The sequence below is a fragment of the Sus scrofa genome, chromosome 6 (genome assembly GCF_054392235.1).
Source record: "Sus scrofa isolate SSC_HxYL_T2T_F1_AM1 chromosome 6, Sscrofa_HxYL_maternal_Yorkshire_Landrace_v2.0, whole genome shotgun sequence".
In the NCBI taxonomy this organism is placed as follows: Eukaryota; Metazoa; Chordata; class Mammalia; order Artiodactyla; family Suidae; genus Sus; species Sus scrofa.
Window position 1 is genome coordinate 21,168,639 of NC_139388.1, and position 15,710 is coordinate 21,184,348.

Here is a 15,710-nt window from a genome sequence, read left to right on the forward strand (position 1 = left end):
TGGAGGGACGGGAGGGGGCAGGAATGTGCTAGAAGGTCAGCTGGGATCAGGGCTGGAGCGTTCGTCTTTCTGCTTGTCTGTCTTCCCTCTCCTATAAACACTGCGGGTGGCTCTTCTGCAACATGGTGGCAGGGGGAGCATGTGCAACTATCTTCACTCTTAAAGGCAGGGAGAGCCTTCATAAACTGTAAAGGGCTGTGCACATATAAAGGGTTGTTATTCCTGAAGAACAGAACATGGCGTAAAGGACAAGTGAGAGGGAATTCGCTTTAGAGGGAACTCTTTGCCATTTCTCACCAGAGTGGCATCTCTGGGAAGGAACCAGCCAGAGCAGAGTAGAAAAAAAGACTCCTGGGTCTGCCACTGACTAGGTGTGTCTTTAGGCCAGTTAACTCCTTTGTGCCTTAGTTGCCTTATCTATGAAATGGGTATGATCTTTTTCCCCCTTTTCTTTTAGGGCCACCTGTATGGCCTATGAAAGTTCCCAGGCTAGGAGCTGAATGGGAGCTACCGCTGCCAGCCACAGCCACACCAGAGCCAAGCTGCATCTGCGACCTACACCACGGCTTATGGAAAAGCCAGATCCCAACCCACTGTGCGGGGTCAGGAATCAAACCTGCATCCTCATGGATATGAGTTGGGTTCATTTCCACTGAGCCACAGTGGGAACTCCAGATGTGATCTCATGTTCCTAGTTCAGGGGCTTCGGCTTGTTTGGGGCCCACCCTCATTCTGCCCCCACCCTCCCATCCTCCTGCCCTCCCATACGACGTGGCGGTGATGCCCATTGCCCTTTCAGGACTCACTGGTCAGTGGGTCGATGCTCTGGGGAAACTGATACTTCTTCCAGGGGCGGCGTTTGAACTTGCAGCAGAGCATTTCGCAATAGTGTTCCTCCTCCGCCTGCCCTGCTTCAGCCGGCTTCTGGTCCGGGGCTGGTTCTGGGGCTTTCTTGGCTGGTGCTATGGGATGACACAGGTGACCCTCTGACCGTGCCCTGAGGCTCTTGTAGAGACTGTAAAGAGAAAGCTCCCAACTGCAGACTCTGGAACTGGAGCCAAAGGGACCCTGGCACCACCCCATAACTTACTGCAAGCTCTGTGCTCTCCTACAGCACACCCGCCCCCGCTTCCCAATCCTCTTTAAAGGAGCCTGGGCACCTGATTCCAAACTCTTCCCAGCTGTCAATCTGGGAACACTTCTCGGGAGCTGCCTAAAATGAGCTGTTTCTGGGCAGGTCGGGTGTTTCAGTGGAGAGTCTGTGTGTATGTCTGTGTTTGGAAGCCTTGGTTGTCTCTGGAGGGCTAGGGGTGTTGGTACCCAGGTCTTCCACCCCTCCAGGGCCAGAAATCAGAGAAAGAGTGCTCTAGGTTTTCCAGAGCAGGAATCTCAGCTTTTTCATCTCTAAGACAAGACACTGAAGACATCAAATGGGATCACAGCCTTCCCGGGCATCTGCGATGAGGTCGGCGGTGACCTAGCAATTGGCTCATAGATGCAGTACAGCTATGTTTCTAGCTTTAGGACAAGCAGTCAGGCTCTGCTAGGTCCACGGGTGGCACCATGAGATCTAAGGCACAGCCCTTCTTGGGAAAGACCTAGAAAACCTCCCTGGCATGAGAGCATGGTTCTTATTTCCTCCTGGCATTTTGAAACTAGGAAAGGCTCAGGTAGTCCCATAAGAATATTACGACTGAAGCCTCTGAAAAATAAGACTGTGTCTTTGGAGAGTGGGTTATGGACACCATCTGACTCTAAGACCATGAGACACATCCCAGGGTGGACCACCTGCCTGCCCGTGGGCAAGGGGCAGAGAGTGGGAGGAGAGACCAGGTACCGCTGGGTCACTGGTCAGAACTTTGACCTTCTTTCCTCCCCTGAACCTGCACCACTAAATCTGCACATATGGGACCCCCAAATTCCAGAGGGTGGAGGTCTGGGCTTCTCTCCAGCTCCCCAAACATTTCCCTGGGGTCGCCCTCTCCACCCCAGGTCCGATGACCCAACTCTGGACTCACAGGGCTTGGGACTGTCCTCATCAGAGGTGACATCAGGGTCGATGAGCTTCTCCTTCACCTTCTCTGTCCGCTCCTTGAAAAGCTTCACCAGCTCCTGGAGCCGGTCGTTGATGATGGCACTGTTTTGGCTGGAGGTGGAAGCTGCGCGGTCCTGGGCACTGTGGAAATGCCACCCAGGGCTGAGCAGGCTGCATGGGAAGGGACCCCTGTGCTCCCAGGCAAGAGCTGCATCTCCAATCCACCTGGCCTGAGAGGGTAACTCCTGCCCAGCCTGCCATCAAAACCTCAAACCCACTTTAATATCTCCTGGGAGGAAACTCAGTCTGGGAATGATTAGCCTTCAGAAAATGTACCATGCAGCCTCCATAAAATTATGGACAGCAAAAAAGCCTGGGAGAAAAGGCCTCTGTCTCCTGAAGTCACTCCAAGAGCTGTGACTGGGGAGAAGGTGAGGATGCCAGGCCAGAGCCAAGGGCTGGGGGATGCACGGTCACCAGGCTGCAGAGACTCTTCGGGAAAACATCTCCCATGGGCCCAGCCCTTGGGACAGTAAGATGTCAGAGACACAGGTCCCAACACCTTCACAGTAGCCTCTAGACATACTGCACAGACCAGCTGTAGATGCAAACTGTCACATTTGGAATGGAGAAGCCATGGGGTCCCACTGCACAGCACAGGGAACTATGTCCAAACTCTTGGTTTAGAATGTGATTGAAAACAGTACCGAACAAAAAATTATATATATGTGTGACTGGGTCACTTTGCTGTACAGCAGAAATTGAAGGAACATTGTAAACCAACTATACTTTTTTTCTTTTCTTTTTTTCTTTTCTTTTTTTTTTTTTTTTTCTGGTCTTTTTGAAATTTCTTGGGCTGCTCCTGCGGCATATGGAGGTTCCCAGGCTAGGGGTTGAATCGGAGCTGTAGCCGCCGACCTACGCCAGAGCCACAGCAACGCGGGATCCAAGCCGCATCTGCAACCTTCACCACAGCTCACGGCAACGCCGGATCGTTAACCCACTGAGCAAGGCCAGGGATCAAACCCGCAACCTCATGGTTCCTAGTTGGATTCGGTAACCACTATGCCACGATGGGAACTCCAACCAACTATACTTTAAAAAAAAAAAAAAATACCTGGGGAGCTTATAAAGATGTGGCTTCCCCATTGTGGACACAGCGGGGCCCAGAGTCTGAGCCCCTCTTGCAGATGAGATTGTGCAGGACACCTCCTGAAGCAGCCTGGGCAGGAGACCCAGCTCAGCCTTACTGCGTGGAAGCCACTGGCACCATGCGCCGGGGGGTGGAGGGTTCTAAAACCACCCATGCTCCCCAGCTCACCTCTTTGTTCACCCATCCTCACCCAGCCCTCTGACCCCCTGAGAGCCCAGAGGTGGCCCCCACTTACTCGGTGCCCTGTGGGCTGGTGGGGTCTGACCAGGCGACCACAGGGGACACAGCTGGTGACAGCACCTTGAGCTCTTCAGCCTCATCGTCTGGGGGGGGCAGGCTCTTCCTGAAGGAGCACAGACAATGGAAGGGCCCTTCAGGGAGGCAGGGGCCTCGGGGGCAGGGGAGCCAGTCAGCTTGGAGCCCTGCAGAGCACCCAGAGCGAATCCAGGCTGGGAGGTGGGGACAGGGGATGGCCCTGCCAAAGGGTCCTTGTGTGCCTGCAGGGAAAGAGAAAGGGAGAGGGGGACGCGTCCCCCACTCTGGACCTCAGTCTCTGCGTCCATTCAGTGGCCTCGCAGAAAAGTAAGAGCACTGACTCGGTTATCAGGCAACCCTAAGCTTGCACCCCAGCCCTGCCTCTTCCCAATGTGCGACCTTGGCAAGCTGCTTCAACACTCTCAGCCACCTCAGTTTCCCCCTCTGTAAAATGGGGCTGAATCTACGCAACGCAACGAGGTACTGAGGGCTCCGCGGGTCTCGTTTTAAACATCCTGTTCCCTTCTGAGGGCCCTGCCTGGCCCAGACCACCCGCCTCCCGCTCCATCACGCCACCCTTCCAGCAGCCAGAGAGGGTGTGCAGGCTCGCATTCTGCTTGTTAATTCTCCTGGAAGCTCAGCCTCCCTCCTTTCGTGGATGTGGCTGGGAAAGTTTACCCCCGTGGGCTGTGGAGTCTGGTCCCCTGCTCATGGTGTGACCTGGGTCAGGCCCCACCCCTTCCTGGAGCTCCCGCTTCTCTGTGTAAAGAATGAAGACTGAATTCACCCTGGGGTCCCCGTCATTCAGTCCACGCCTGCCATGGAGCGCTGCATTTGCAACCACAGGAGTCTTGGCTGATGGCATCCAGGTCTGAATCCACCTGGTACCCTTCCCATCGTCAACCACTGTGACTCAGGAGTCCAGTGTTAGGGCTTCTAGAGGGATACAGTCAGAGGGACGTATAGCAAGGGCTTTATCCAGAAGGCTCTGAAACGACCCTATTGCCTTCTGCCAACTGGCCTATGACGGCAAAAGTTATGGCTTCACATCTTTCACACGCTAATTAAACCGATGGCCACCCACGAGAAGACTGGGGCAAAAAAAATCTCATAACTGGGGCTTAAACTCAGTCCCCCTGCACCCAGCCTGGTGCTCTGTCCAGGCCTGGAGGGGACTCAGAGTGGGGAACTGAGTCAGCAGCACCACCTGCGCCTGGCCCTGTGCTAAAAGCACCTCACGTAGGGCAGCTCACTGCATTTTTGCAGTAATCCTAGTAAAACAGGATTTAGATAAAACAGGTGCTGTTTAATCCCCACATTATACTGGAGGAGATGGAGGCCTGGGAAGGTTAAAAGTCTTACTGTTAGCCTCACGTCTGGTCAGTGGCAAGCTGGGATCCACTCCAAACCACGGCCTCAGGCTGTGAGAAGGGCCTTGCCCATGTGCCCCTCTGCCCCTCGGTTTTGGTCACTTTTGGGGTCCCAGCAGTTGCCCTCAATGCTCATTCCATCCCTGACCACTGGCCTTGCACTCCCTGCCTCAGACTTCCTTCTTAGGGCCCACCTCAGGCCTAGGCTGCCTCATTTGCTCAAGGTCCCATTCTACTTAGCACTCTCTGGAAGAGTCTTATTTGATTACAGGATCATTGTCCTCTCAGCCCCAAGAGAATATCAGTTCTGTGGGAGCAGGCCCCTGCCAGGTCCTCCCTGATGCACCCATGACACCTACAGCAGAGCCTGGCACGTAAAGATATTCAAGAAATGTTTGCAAATGAATAAATGAATGAATGAATGAATGGTAATAAGAGGAGCCTCACGGGCCCAGCTCCAAAGCAAATGACAGGAGGGTTGGAGTCTAGTCCTAAATGATCTTAGTCCTTTCCGTGCTCTGAACTGTAATGAAGGCTGCACAGTTTTCCCACCCTTTTAAAGGCAACAGAGGGAGGTAGACCAGATGTCTGCAACCATGGTGGTGCCGTGTCTTCTGTTTTCTCTTCTACATGCAGGACTCAGTGAATTAAACATGGGGACTGATGGGTCTGTGAGCTGGGTGAGACTATGACTCTTTTTTCAAATTTAAGTCTAGGGGACTTCAGTTTGCTATATCCAGCCACGCCTGTTCTGGCAGGCTTCTGACCTCAGCTAAGAAATTACTCATGGATGAAAGCAAGAATTCATCAAGAAAAAAGAACCATCTCTCTCCATCTAGCCAGCTCAAGGAGAAACACTGATGGCTCCCCTTTTGCTTAAACAGCCATTCACCAAGCACTGCACTGCACTTCACAGTCTGCCTACAGCTCTATGCAGGCTCTTTCTCAGCGACCTGGCTCAGGTGGTTCCAAACCAACTCTAACCATGCAGCAACAAACTTATGGCAAGAGACACAGAAATACATGCCACCTTGACTGTGAATCCCACACTTGAGAAGGGAGCCCACAGACAGAAAGCAGACTGAAGAGGTATCTGTAGCATCATTTTGGACGGTGTCCAACAAGAGAGGATTCGTTGTGTCCATCCCGGCACGTGGAGCTGGAGGATGTTACGCAGCGGGACCATGTTAAGGTGACAGCCTAGCAACGCAGAAAAGGGCTCACTAAAGAAGACAAGGTCTCAGAGGAGATGTGATCCAATCACCCCTTCTGTTAAAACCGCTTGAAAGAGTGGGCTCCCTAACAGGGTAGCGCAGAGAAGGCAGAAGAATCAAAGCACCGCCTAGGGTGGCGGGGTGAGGGGTAGTCCTTATTCCAGCATTCTTCAGTATTTCCGCTGTACGAGTCAACAGTCCAACGAGGGAGTGGAAATCAGCCCGGTCACACTTACTACCTGCTTCTAATGTAGCAGCGGAGAGTATTGCGACAGCGCTTCCTTGGAGAGCTTTTTCTAGAGCAGGAAGCCAGGAATGAGGAGAAGCAGGAAGGGTGGGGCCAGAGTCCCGGCCCTGAAGCCCCCTTGGCCCCGTGACCTTGGGCCTGGTCCTTCCCCTACCTGAGGCTCCCTGTGGCCGATCCTGGGACTGCGAGGGTGTCAGATGTGGCAGGGGAAGGGGGCGGCAGCACGGGCGAGGGTGGTTTCTTCTCCTCCTCGATGAGGGGCTGGCTGTCGGGATCCGTATCTTCCACCAGTACTTCTGGGTGCTCCTCCGTAGCCGGCACTTGGGGAGGGGACAGAGGGCACAGAGTCAGAGACCGAGAAGCCAGGTCCTGGGGCCTCGCTGTGTTCTTTTGACAGAGAAGCCACAGAGAGCATGTGCAGAGAGGCCTCCGGCAGCCTGGCCTCGCAGCAGGGCCCACGGGAAAGCTCCATGCAAGGGGTGCAGGGACGCAGAGCCCAGGCCCCCTGAGGCCCATGGCCACGCCAGCCACTAACCCAAAGGTGCTCCCAGATGCCGCCTGGAGCCCAGCGCTCCCAAGCCCAGCCTGGTTTCCCTGGGCTGGGAGAGGCATCAAGGCCCTGGGGTGGGGCTGGGGTGGCTGCACTCAGAAAGGACAAGGGAGCCTGGGGTGCCTGGGGTGGTGATGCCGAGTCCTAGGGCCTGACCCAGCACAGGCTGCCCTGTCTGCTTACCCTCTCTGAGCCTCCGTTATCCCCATCCCCAGTTAGGGGTGACCTGACACTTCCCACTCCCGGGGGGTGTGAGAAGAGGCAGGGCGAGGGGGGCACACAGCTCCAGTGGAGAATTTAGAAGCTTCTAGCAATCAAGAGTAACAGATTGGGAGCTCCCATCGTGGCTCAGTGGTTAATGAATCCGACTAGGAACTATGAGGTTGCGGGTTCAATCCCTGGCCTTGCTCAGTGGGTTAAGGATCTGGCGTTGCCGTGAGCTGTGTTGCTGTGGCTCTGGTGTAGGCCGACAGCTACAGCTCCGATTCGACCCCTAGCCTGGGAACCTCCATATGCTGCAGGAGTGGCCCTAGAAAAGGCAAAAAAAAAAAAAAAGTAACAGACTACTGTATAGCATGTGACCCCTCTGGGTACCCATTTGCTGTTTGCTTATTTATGCTTCTTTACTGGCTGTCCCGCAGCATGTGGAGCTCTCCCAGAGAGAAGTCAGATCTGAGCTGCAGTTTTGACCTACGCTAGATCCTTTAACCCGCTGTGCCCGGCCAGGGATCAAGCCTGTGTCCTGGCGCTGCAGAGACGCCGCCAAGCCCATTGCACCACGGCGGGAACCTTGGCATTTCCTTGCTTTTGTAGATGCCAACAGCCCCCAAAATTCAACAACCCAGCCTCTCTCCTGACCTCCGAGGGTCCTGCATCCTGAGCATCGGGTCCTCCCTCCCCCAGGGGGCCTGGCTGTGATCCTGTTTTGGGCTTCGTTACCCACCCCAGGGACTGTGGGGACAGCTCTGCCCGAGGTGGAACTCAGAGGATGCTGAGGGGCTGGGATGGTGCCCCCACTTCCCCTACGCCTGGGCGGGACCGCCCAATAGCAGCCAGGCACAGGCCTGGGCACCTGCAAGGCAGGCACACACACCCCAAAACAGGGAGGGGAGTATTTTGAAATATTTGGATCTGTGACTTTTTTTTTTTTTTAAATGACCACCATGGGAAGAGCCAGCACTTTATGAAGTTGGGTGTGCTGGAACGTAAGCAGAGCTCAAGACTTTGGGGCATTTATTTTACTAAGCCCTCAGGTAAAGAGGATGAGCAGAACTGAAGCTCTGAAAACTGGAGAAGTTCTGCTAGACCCACCAGAGAGGTCCCAGGCTGCAGAAAGCAAGAGAGCCCCAGGGTGAGGGTTGCCTCTGCCTCCTGCCAGGTCTCTGGAGAGGTGACCCAGAGGCGGGCCAGGGGCGCAGAGGCAGCCAGGACAAGAGCAGCCCTTCCAAAGTGCTCAGGGGCCAAGGCTGCCCCCAGCAAGGTCCCCAGGCAGAAGAGAACACCCTGGTTTCAGCACCCATGAGGCTGTCTCAGGGCACCTGGGAGGGAGCATTGGTCCCCTCACCCCTTGCCCTTCACCGCACAAGACCCTATGAACTTGACCTCTCCCAGAGGAGGGGGAAACTCAAAGCCTAGGGTTTCATTTCCTGCCATCGTGGCCAAGTAGGAACTCAAAATAGAAATTATATTGGTTTATGTTCTGCTGATTTATAGAAGAATACTATGATTAAGAATATAAAGAATAATACTTACATTGGTTTAGAGAATAATAATATTTACTGGTTAGCACTTCCTACGTGGCCACTAGGCATTTATTTTACGAACTCTTTAAGTGTTTTATACACATAAATTCTTTCATCATTCCCAGCTGCCCTATAATGTCACCGTTATCACTGTCCCCATTTTGTGGTGAAGGAAACCAAAGCACAGGAAGCTTAGGAAACTTGCTGTGTGGGTTAAGGAGCCAGCATTGTTACTGCAGCGGTTTGGGTCACTGCTGTGGCACAGGTTCCGTCCCTAGCCCAGGAAATTCTGCACGCTGTGGCTATGGCCCAAAAAGAAAAGAGAAGAAATTTGCTGCAGAGCCAGGATGTGGACCCAGGCAGCCTGACTCTAGAGCTAAAACTCTTACCCCATCCCGAGCGTGGTGACCAGCACACGCAGAAGCCACCGTTAACATGAAACCTCAGCTCAGAGGTGTCGAGCCGTGTCACTGATGGGGATACGGTTCTCACCACACACGGTACCTGTCTGCAGCATCTCAGATCATCATGGGTCAGTCGCAGCGGGTTCAGCCCACTGTCCCAATGTGTCGCTGGGGCTACTTCTCAAAATGTGGGGCTCCCAGGGACCAGGGAGGGCGCCCGATGACTTTAGATGGCACGGCCACGACAAAGGACAGCAGGATGAGACCACTCCTCCCTCGCTCCCTCTCCAGTTCTCTTAGGTCCTGAGTGTGCAGCGAGGAAGCCTCGGCTTAGAGCTGCTGTGGCCTTAACGCCTCTCGGACGTGCCCTAATCCCCTCTGCGGCCAGGGGAGCAGGCTCAGCCGGGAGCTCTTGGCTACACACGCACCTCACTAGAAACCACCAACACAGCCTTCTTCTCCCTATCTTTGCGGTTATTTCTTTTCTCTCTCTTTTTTTTTTTTTTTTTCTTTGCAGTTATTTCTACTTAGGCCTCCTATTTCTGCAGACCAGGCTGGTTTTCCATTTGAATTATAATGTAAAATTTACCTGTTTGGTTTTGTGTTTTTGGTTTTTTGTTTGTTTTTGCTTTTTAGGGCTGCATCTGCAGTATATGGAGGTTCCCAGGCTAGGGATCAAATTGGAGCTGCAGCTGTCAGCCTATGCCACAGCCACAGAAATGCAGGATCCAAGTCACATCTGCAACCTACACCACAGCTCACGGCAACGCTGGATCCTTAACCCACTGAGCGAGGCCAGGGATCAAACATTTATTCTCATGGATACTAGTCGGTATGTAACCCACTGAGCCACAATGGGAACTCCCTAAAGCTTCCTGTTTAAATGCACTTAAATGAAAAGTGAATCCACTGAGAGAAAAACAGTAAGCAAATTAAGGCAGAGTTGGTATTTAAAGTACAAAAAGTGAGGAGTGATACGGTGGGGTGCTGTGGGGGAGCCTGTGGCGTGAGAAGATTGAGGGCTTGCCCTGAAGATGGAGCTTGCTGTCTCCTCCCCTATCTTGGGGTTGATTGAATGCCCCCTCAGCCCCCCTCTGCCCACCCCAAGCCAGAAGGAGGGGAGGACAAGACTGGATCTCTGCTCGCGAAATGTTCGTCTCTACCTGTCTGCAGATCTCAGAGGCAACCTTGCCCAGTGTCATCCAAAACCAAACAAATCAAAGATCAAGTGGACAGGTCTGGTTTGAGTCAAGGCAGAAAGTGACAAGGGTTGGCCCAGAGGCACCAGTTAGTCCCCCAGCAGTTCGTCATCAGACAGCAAACAGCAGGAGCCTGAAGGCCACTGCGGGGACCTTGTCAAAATTAAACAGGTCCAGACAGGCTCCCTCTCTGCACTGGCCCCTGAGGATGCCTCTCCTTTCAGTCTGCCTGTGGGCATGTAGGGGCCTCTCCTTTCCTGAAATGGAATTTGCTGGGCAGATACCAACAGTCCTCAGAAAGTCTAACTCCCAGCAAACGCCCAAGGTCAGTAGACTCTGCCTGTGATGGACCTTCACACTCCTCTCCTGGTCCAATCCCCTCTGATTATTCTCCTACCCCACCCAAATCCCTGCTGCAAGCCTTTTGACCTGAGTGACTTGTTTAAACTAGGGTGTGAGTGACTGACCTGTCTGAAAAATGAAGTTCTGCAGAAAGCCATGTTTAACCCAAAGAAATGAATTGCTAATTGTGGAATTTTAGGCACAGAGAAAAGGATACTAATACTCCTCAAATCACCACAAAGCAAGACGAAGGCATTGGTCAGCAGAGGAGGAGGGGATGGTTTTCTATGAGCCCACCTAGTAGTCCCTATGCCAAGACCATGGCACCCATGCAGGAAACAGCCCACGCCATGCAGAAGCACACATCACCGGCACCAGCATGCTAGGTGGGCAATGTCACACTACCTAGGCGACGGATGGAGCTCCTGGTCTCCTTGGCAAAGTTGGAGTTGGACAAGGCTGTCCTCCGGGAGATGAGGACAGGGATGCGGGTGATTGGGGGGCGGTAGCTGGGCACATTGGGGAGATGCTCCACGAGGTTTGGGGGGCCAAGTCCGGGGGCCACCTGGCCAGGTGGCTGGTCCTGAACCAGGTGATTCAGCTCCATATCCCGGCCTGGTTTAGCCATGGTGCTGGGGCCAGGGGTGGGTCTCAGGCAGAGGCGTGACCCTGGGGGCTGCAATGAGGAACACAGAGTTGGGAGAGGCGGGGCGGTGGCCAGGGGCGGGAGCTCTTCCCCACCAGCGCCAATACAGACCAGCCCGGTGCCCACCTGCCTGCAGCAGCGCACCCGATCTGGCGCAACACTCTGGTCCTTGGAGTTCAGTGTCAGGAGCATCCCCAGACACGGGGCTGGTCCGCCCAGCAGCTCTGAGAGACAACCCTCAGCCCACCAGTTCTCATGCTTTGTCTGCTAACCAACCACCATAGCATATCCTACTTGAGACTCAAAGTTAGAATCAGGAGTTCCTGTCATGGCTCAGAAGTTAGAATCAAAGAACCCAAAACCCCTCAGGCTCTTAGACCCCCAGCCTCTAGCAGTCTTAGCCTGGTAGAATTCTCCATTCCAAAGAAATCCTGGAGCTCAATTAATTTCACTTCCAATCAGAAGCAGTAACTTCTCACGAATGCAACATTGTAAATCAACTATATGTCCATAAAACATAAATTTAAAAGAAGAAAGCAGTAAGTTTTCCTGGGTTACTAGTTTCCCATATGGGCTGCCTATTGGGAACACCTGGGGAGGTCTCGAAATGCCCAATGTCAAGTCCACCCCCTGAGATTCTGATTTAATGGTCTGGGGTGAGGTCTGGCACCAGGATTTTTTTAATCTCCCCAGATTATTCCAATGTGCAGTCATGACTGAGAACAAGGGCTCAAGGCCATTGCCGCTCGAACACAAACGTGCAGAGAAATAGCCAGGGATCTTGTTGCAACGCAGTTCAGCAAGTCTGGGGTGGGGCCTGGGATTCTGCATTTCTAACCAGCTCCCAGAGGTTCTGATGTCCAGGTGACACCAAAGCTGCTGGTTTGGGATCCACACTTGTGAGACACAGCAGACAAAGGGCTGTGCCTCCGTGTTTCTCAAAGTGTGGTTCCCAGGCCACCTGCTCCCAAATGACCCGGGGAAAGGGGTGGAACCAACCCCACGGAACCCGAGTCTGTACCCAGGCGATCCTGGTCTTGTTTGTCTAGGTGGGGTGCAGACTTAGCAGGTTTCCGGCAGATTTGCATAAAAGTTAACAGAGGATGTTTACCAAAGACCAGGCTCAGGACACCTGGACTTAAGACACGGGGGTCCAGTTCCATCTCCGTCGCTGGCTGGCTGGGACCTTAGCATCACGGTCCCCATTACATCTCCTCCCTCAGTGCCAGCCACCGGGCTGCGTGCCTCTGATGCACTGTCACCCCCACTCTGCCCAACAGCCCTTTGAGGCAGCTACTGTTTTTGCCCTCTTTCTTGATTTGGGAGCCACTGTTAAGAGAGGTCACAGAACTGGCTGTAGGTCACACAGCAAGGAAGAGGGAGGAGCCAGGAATGAAATGCAGGTCTGTGCCCTTGACCACGGGGCCAAATGCTGCCCACACGAAGCCTCAGTTTTCTCATCTGTAAAATGGTCTGTCTGCCTCACAAGGGAGCTGGGGCGCTAGTGCCTTGAGGATTGTGGACATTTGTAAGACGGGGGCTCGGTGTGCGGTTGATGGTCCTCAGCTCCCCTAGACTCTGTCCTCACTGTCCCTGGAGTTCTCAGGATTAGCGGTGGGCGTGATCAATGATCGAACCTGTGTGGGGGATCTTAGTAAGGAAAAGCGCAAAAGACACAGAGTCAAGCGTTTCCTGGTGGGCTAGTGGATAGGATTCGCGACTTGGGTTCCATCCCTGGCCTGGGGATTGAGATCCCATATCAAGTTGCTGTACACTGTGTCCCAAAAAAAAAAAAAAAAAAAGACACAAAGTCTAGGACACGCCCTTAGCAAGCTCTGGCTCCACTTTTCACTGAGATATGTTACATGTGAGCCAAAGCCTCACTGGGTGGTAGCCTGGAGGGCTGCACTCCCAGTGGGGGCCGTGGGGGGTAGGACGGGTTGGCTGGGAGCAGGGTCTGCTGGGTCCTGGGGTGCCCCAATGCAGTTCCCCTGGAGCCTTTGAAATACATCATCAGGCCCTGATAACATGACCCAAAGATGCAGAGAATGGGTTGGCCTGAGGATGGGGAGAGTGTGGGGAGCAATTGAGAGGGGAGGGTTTGCCCCTGTACCCCAGCCTGAGAGCATCCTAAACATCCTTATGCAGCCCCACCCCCACCTCACACCTACCTCCTGAGCTGGTGGCCTCAGCCGCCTCCTGCAGCTCCTGCAAAAGATAAAGAGGAAACTGATGCTGTGACCATCCTACCAGGTCCAAACCCTCGTCCAGCCCAGCCCCTGTCAGGGCTGCCCTCAGGAGCCCTTGTGGCCTCCAGTCCACTCCTTGCCCTGCCGGGCTGATCACACCCTCCAGCCCACCTTCTGGGGCATCCAGTGCACACAGGAGCCCCAGGGCCCAGGCCCCAGCTCCTGGGCTTGTCTTGGATAATGAGGGGAAATTCTTGGGCAGCGCTCTCTGTGAGGGGAGAAAGCAACTAAAGCAGCCCCCAGGGCACTCTCCACCTGGGCACTGCCCTTCACCGTGTACACTTGTGTGCAATACTCTGGGGAGGGGAGTTCCTGCGGTGTCACAGTGGAAACGAACCACAGCTAGTAACCATGAGGATGCAAGTTCGATCCTAGCTCAGTGGGTTAGGGATCCGGCATTGCCACAGGCCTCAGTGCAGTTTGCAGATGTGGCTCGGATCTGCCGTGGTTGTGGCTGTGGCTGTGGCTCTGGTGTAGGCTGGCCGCTGTAGCTCCAATTTGACCCCTAGCCTGGGAACCTCCACATGCCATGGGTGCGGCCCTCAAAACAAAACAAGACAAAATTTAAAAAATGGGGTTTTAGCCCCATTTCACAAAGGTGGCCACTGAGGCCCAGAGTGGGGTGGCGATATGCCCAGGGTCACACAGCCACACGAGGATTTGAGTCCAAGTCCACCTGCCCCCATCCATGGCCGCATCACCCAAGGCCCCTCCTAACACCATCTGCCCCCTGGTACAAGCCGGGCCTCACAGCACCAACTCCCCTGTTCCCCTCTGTCCAGTGGGCATCTCACTAGCCAAAACCCACTCCCACCCCACAAACAAAGTGGACAAGACCCCAGCCCAGTCCTCTGAGGGGCCCAGGTGCCAGGCCCGGGGTTGCTCCATACCTGGTCTGAGGCGCTCTGGTGCTGTGTCCCGCCTACTCCACTCTGGTCCTGGTCACCCTGTGCCACCAGACAGCTATCCAGCAGGACACTGTGACTGCAAGGGGTATGGGCAGAGGGAAAAGCCTGGGGTTATGGGTGTCAAGTGTTTCCTGACCTGTACTGAGTGCCAGTTTCTGCGCCAGATGCCTAAGAATAGGTCCTTGCCCTCTTGAAGCTCTTGGCGTGGGACAAGTGGCACATCCCACCACCGCCGGTGTCACCCACCAGAGCAAGTGGCTATGAAGGGCACAGCCACAGTCCTGCCTAGGAAGGGGGGCTTCCCAGAGGAAGCAGCCTGTGAGGTGGGGAAGGGTGTTCAGGAAAGGGGAACAGCATGTGCAAAGAAAATCACAGAGAATGATTTTGAGGCACTGTCCTCTGGGGGTGGACCAAAGGGCACCATAAATGTTCAAAACGCACACCCAGCATTTCCCCTCTGGGAGAGTCTAGACAACCCTGGGGATGTAGGCAGAGCAGGGGGAATATGAGAAAAGCCCAGAGAGATCAATCGACCTGGCCAAAATCACACAGCAAATTGTCCCACATCACACAAACTGCAAGCACAGGCCCTGGTTCTTTCCAACACGTGAGATCAGAGTCACACTGCAACTGCTGGGGTGAGACTATAGGGAGCGGAGAAGACTATGGCAAGTCAGAGAGCCTGCGCCCATCTGAGCCAGCAGCCCCCTCTGCTTGGAATGGGGGCCCTGTGGCCAGATCTGCTGATTTTCAGGAGAAGCCTGAACCATACATTGCAGAGGTGGAATCTCATCTTTATTTATTTTGAGGGGTTTTTTTGTTTTGTTTTGCTGGGGTTTTCTCCTTTTTTTTTTTTTTTTTTTTTTTTTCTTTGTAGGGCCACACCTAAGGCATATGGAAGTTCCCAGGATAGGGGTCGAATTAGAGATACAGCTGCCAGCCACAGCCACAGCCAAACGGAATGCAAGCCATGTCTGTGACCTACACAACAGCTCACGGCAATGCCGGATCCTTAACCCATTACACAGGGCCAGGGATCAAACCTGTGTCCTCATGGATGCTAGTTGGGCTTGTTACCGTTGAGCCACAATGGGAACTTCTGAATCTCATCTTTAGATGCTGATAATCCAAATGAATATGCCTATATTAACAGCTATATTAATATGTTAGTATCCAAAAGAGCCTATCTCTAGGCTAAACTGGGCCCTGAGATGCCCGGGTGCAATCTCTGGGTTAAAATGATGGGTTAAGGATCCGGTGTTGCTGTGAGCTGTGGTGTAGGTCACACACACAGCTTGGATCTGGCGTGGCTGTGACTGTGGCGTAGGCCGGTGCCTACAGCTCTGATTCGACCCCTAGCCTGGGAACCTCCATGTGCCGTGGGTGCAGCCCTAAA

General features: G+C 53.9%; 1 protein-coding gene across 10 annotated transcripts in view; it reads right to left on the reverse strand.

Moving 5' to 3' along the window:
* The window catches only part of CNGB1 (cyclic nucleotide gated channel subunit beta 1), a 139,955-nt gene that overhangs the window by 37,967 nt on the left and 86,278 nt on the right, over positions 1 to 15,710 (reverse strand). For 9 of the 10 annotated variants that reach the window (XM_084959766.1, XM_084959771.1, XM_084959770.1 and 6 more), the window contains 7 exons: positions 14,297 to 14,390; positions 13,329 to 13,365; positions 10,917 to 11,187; positions 6,429 to 6,594; positions 3,424 to 3,531; positions 2,019 to 2,176; positions 807 to 962 (listed from right to left, as the gene is read on the reverse strand). In XM_084959766.1, coding sequence (XP_084815892.1) covers positions 807 to 962; positions 2,019 to 2,176; positions 3,424 to 3,531; positions 6,429 to 6,594; positions 10,917 to 11,139 — 811 coding nt within the window. In that variant the 5' untranslated portion in view covers positions 11,140 to 11,187; positions 13,329 to 13,365; positions 14,297 to 14,390. The remainder of the gene's footprint in view (positions 1 to 806; positions 963 to 2,018; positions 2,177 to 3,423; positions 3,532 to 6,428; positions 6,595 to 10,916; positions 11,188 to 13,328; positions 13,366 to 14,296; positions 14,391 to 15,710) is intronic. The other variant, XM_084959762.1, reaches the window with a different exon arrangement.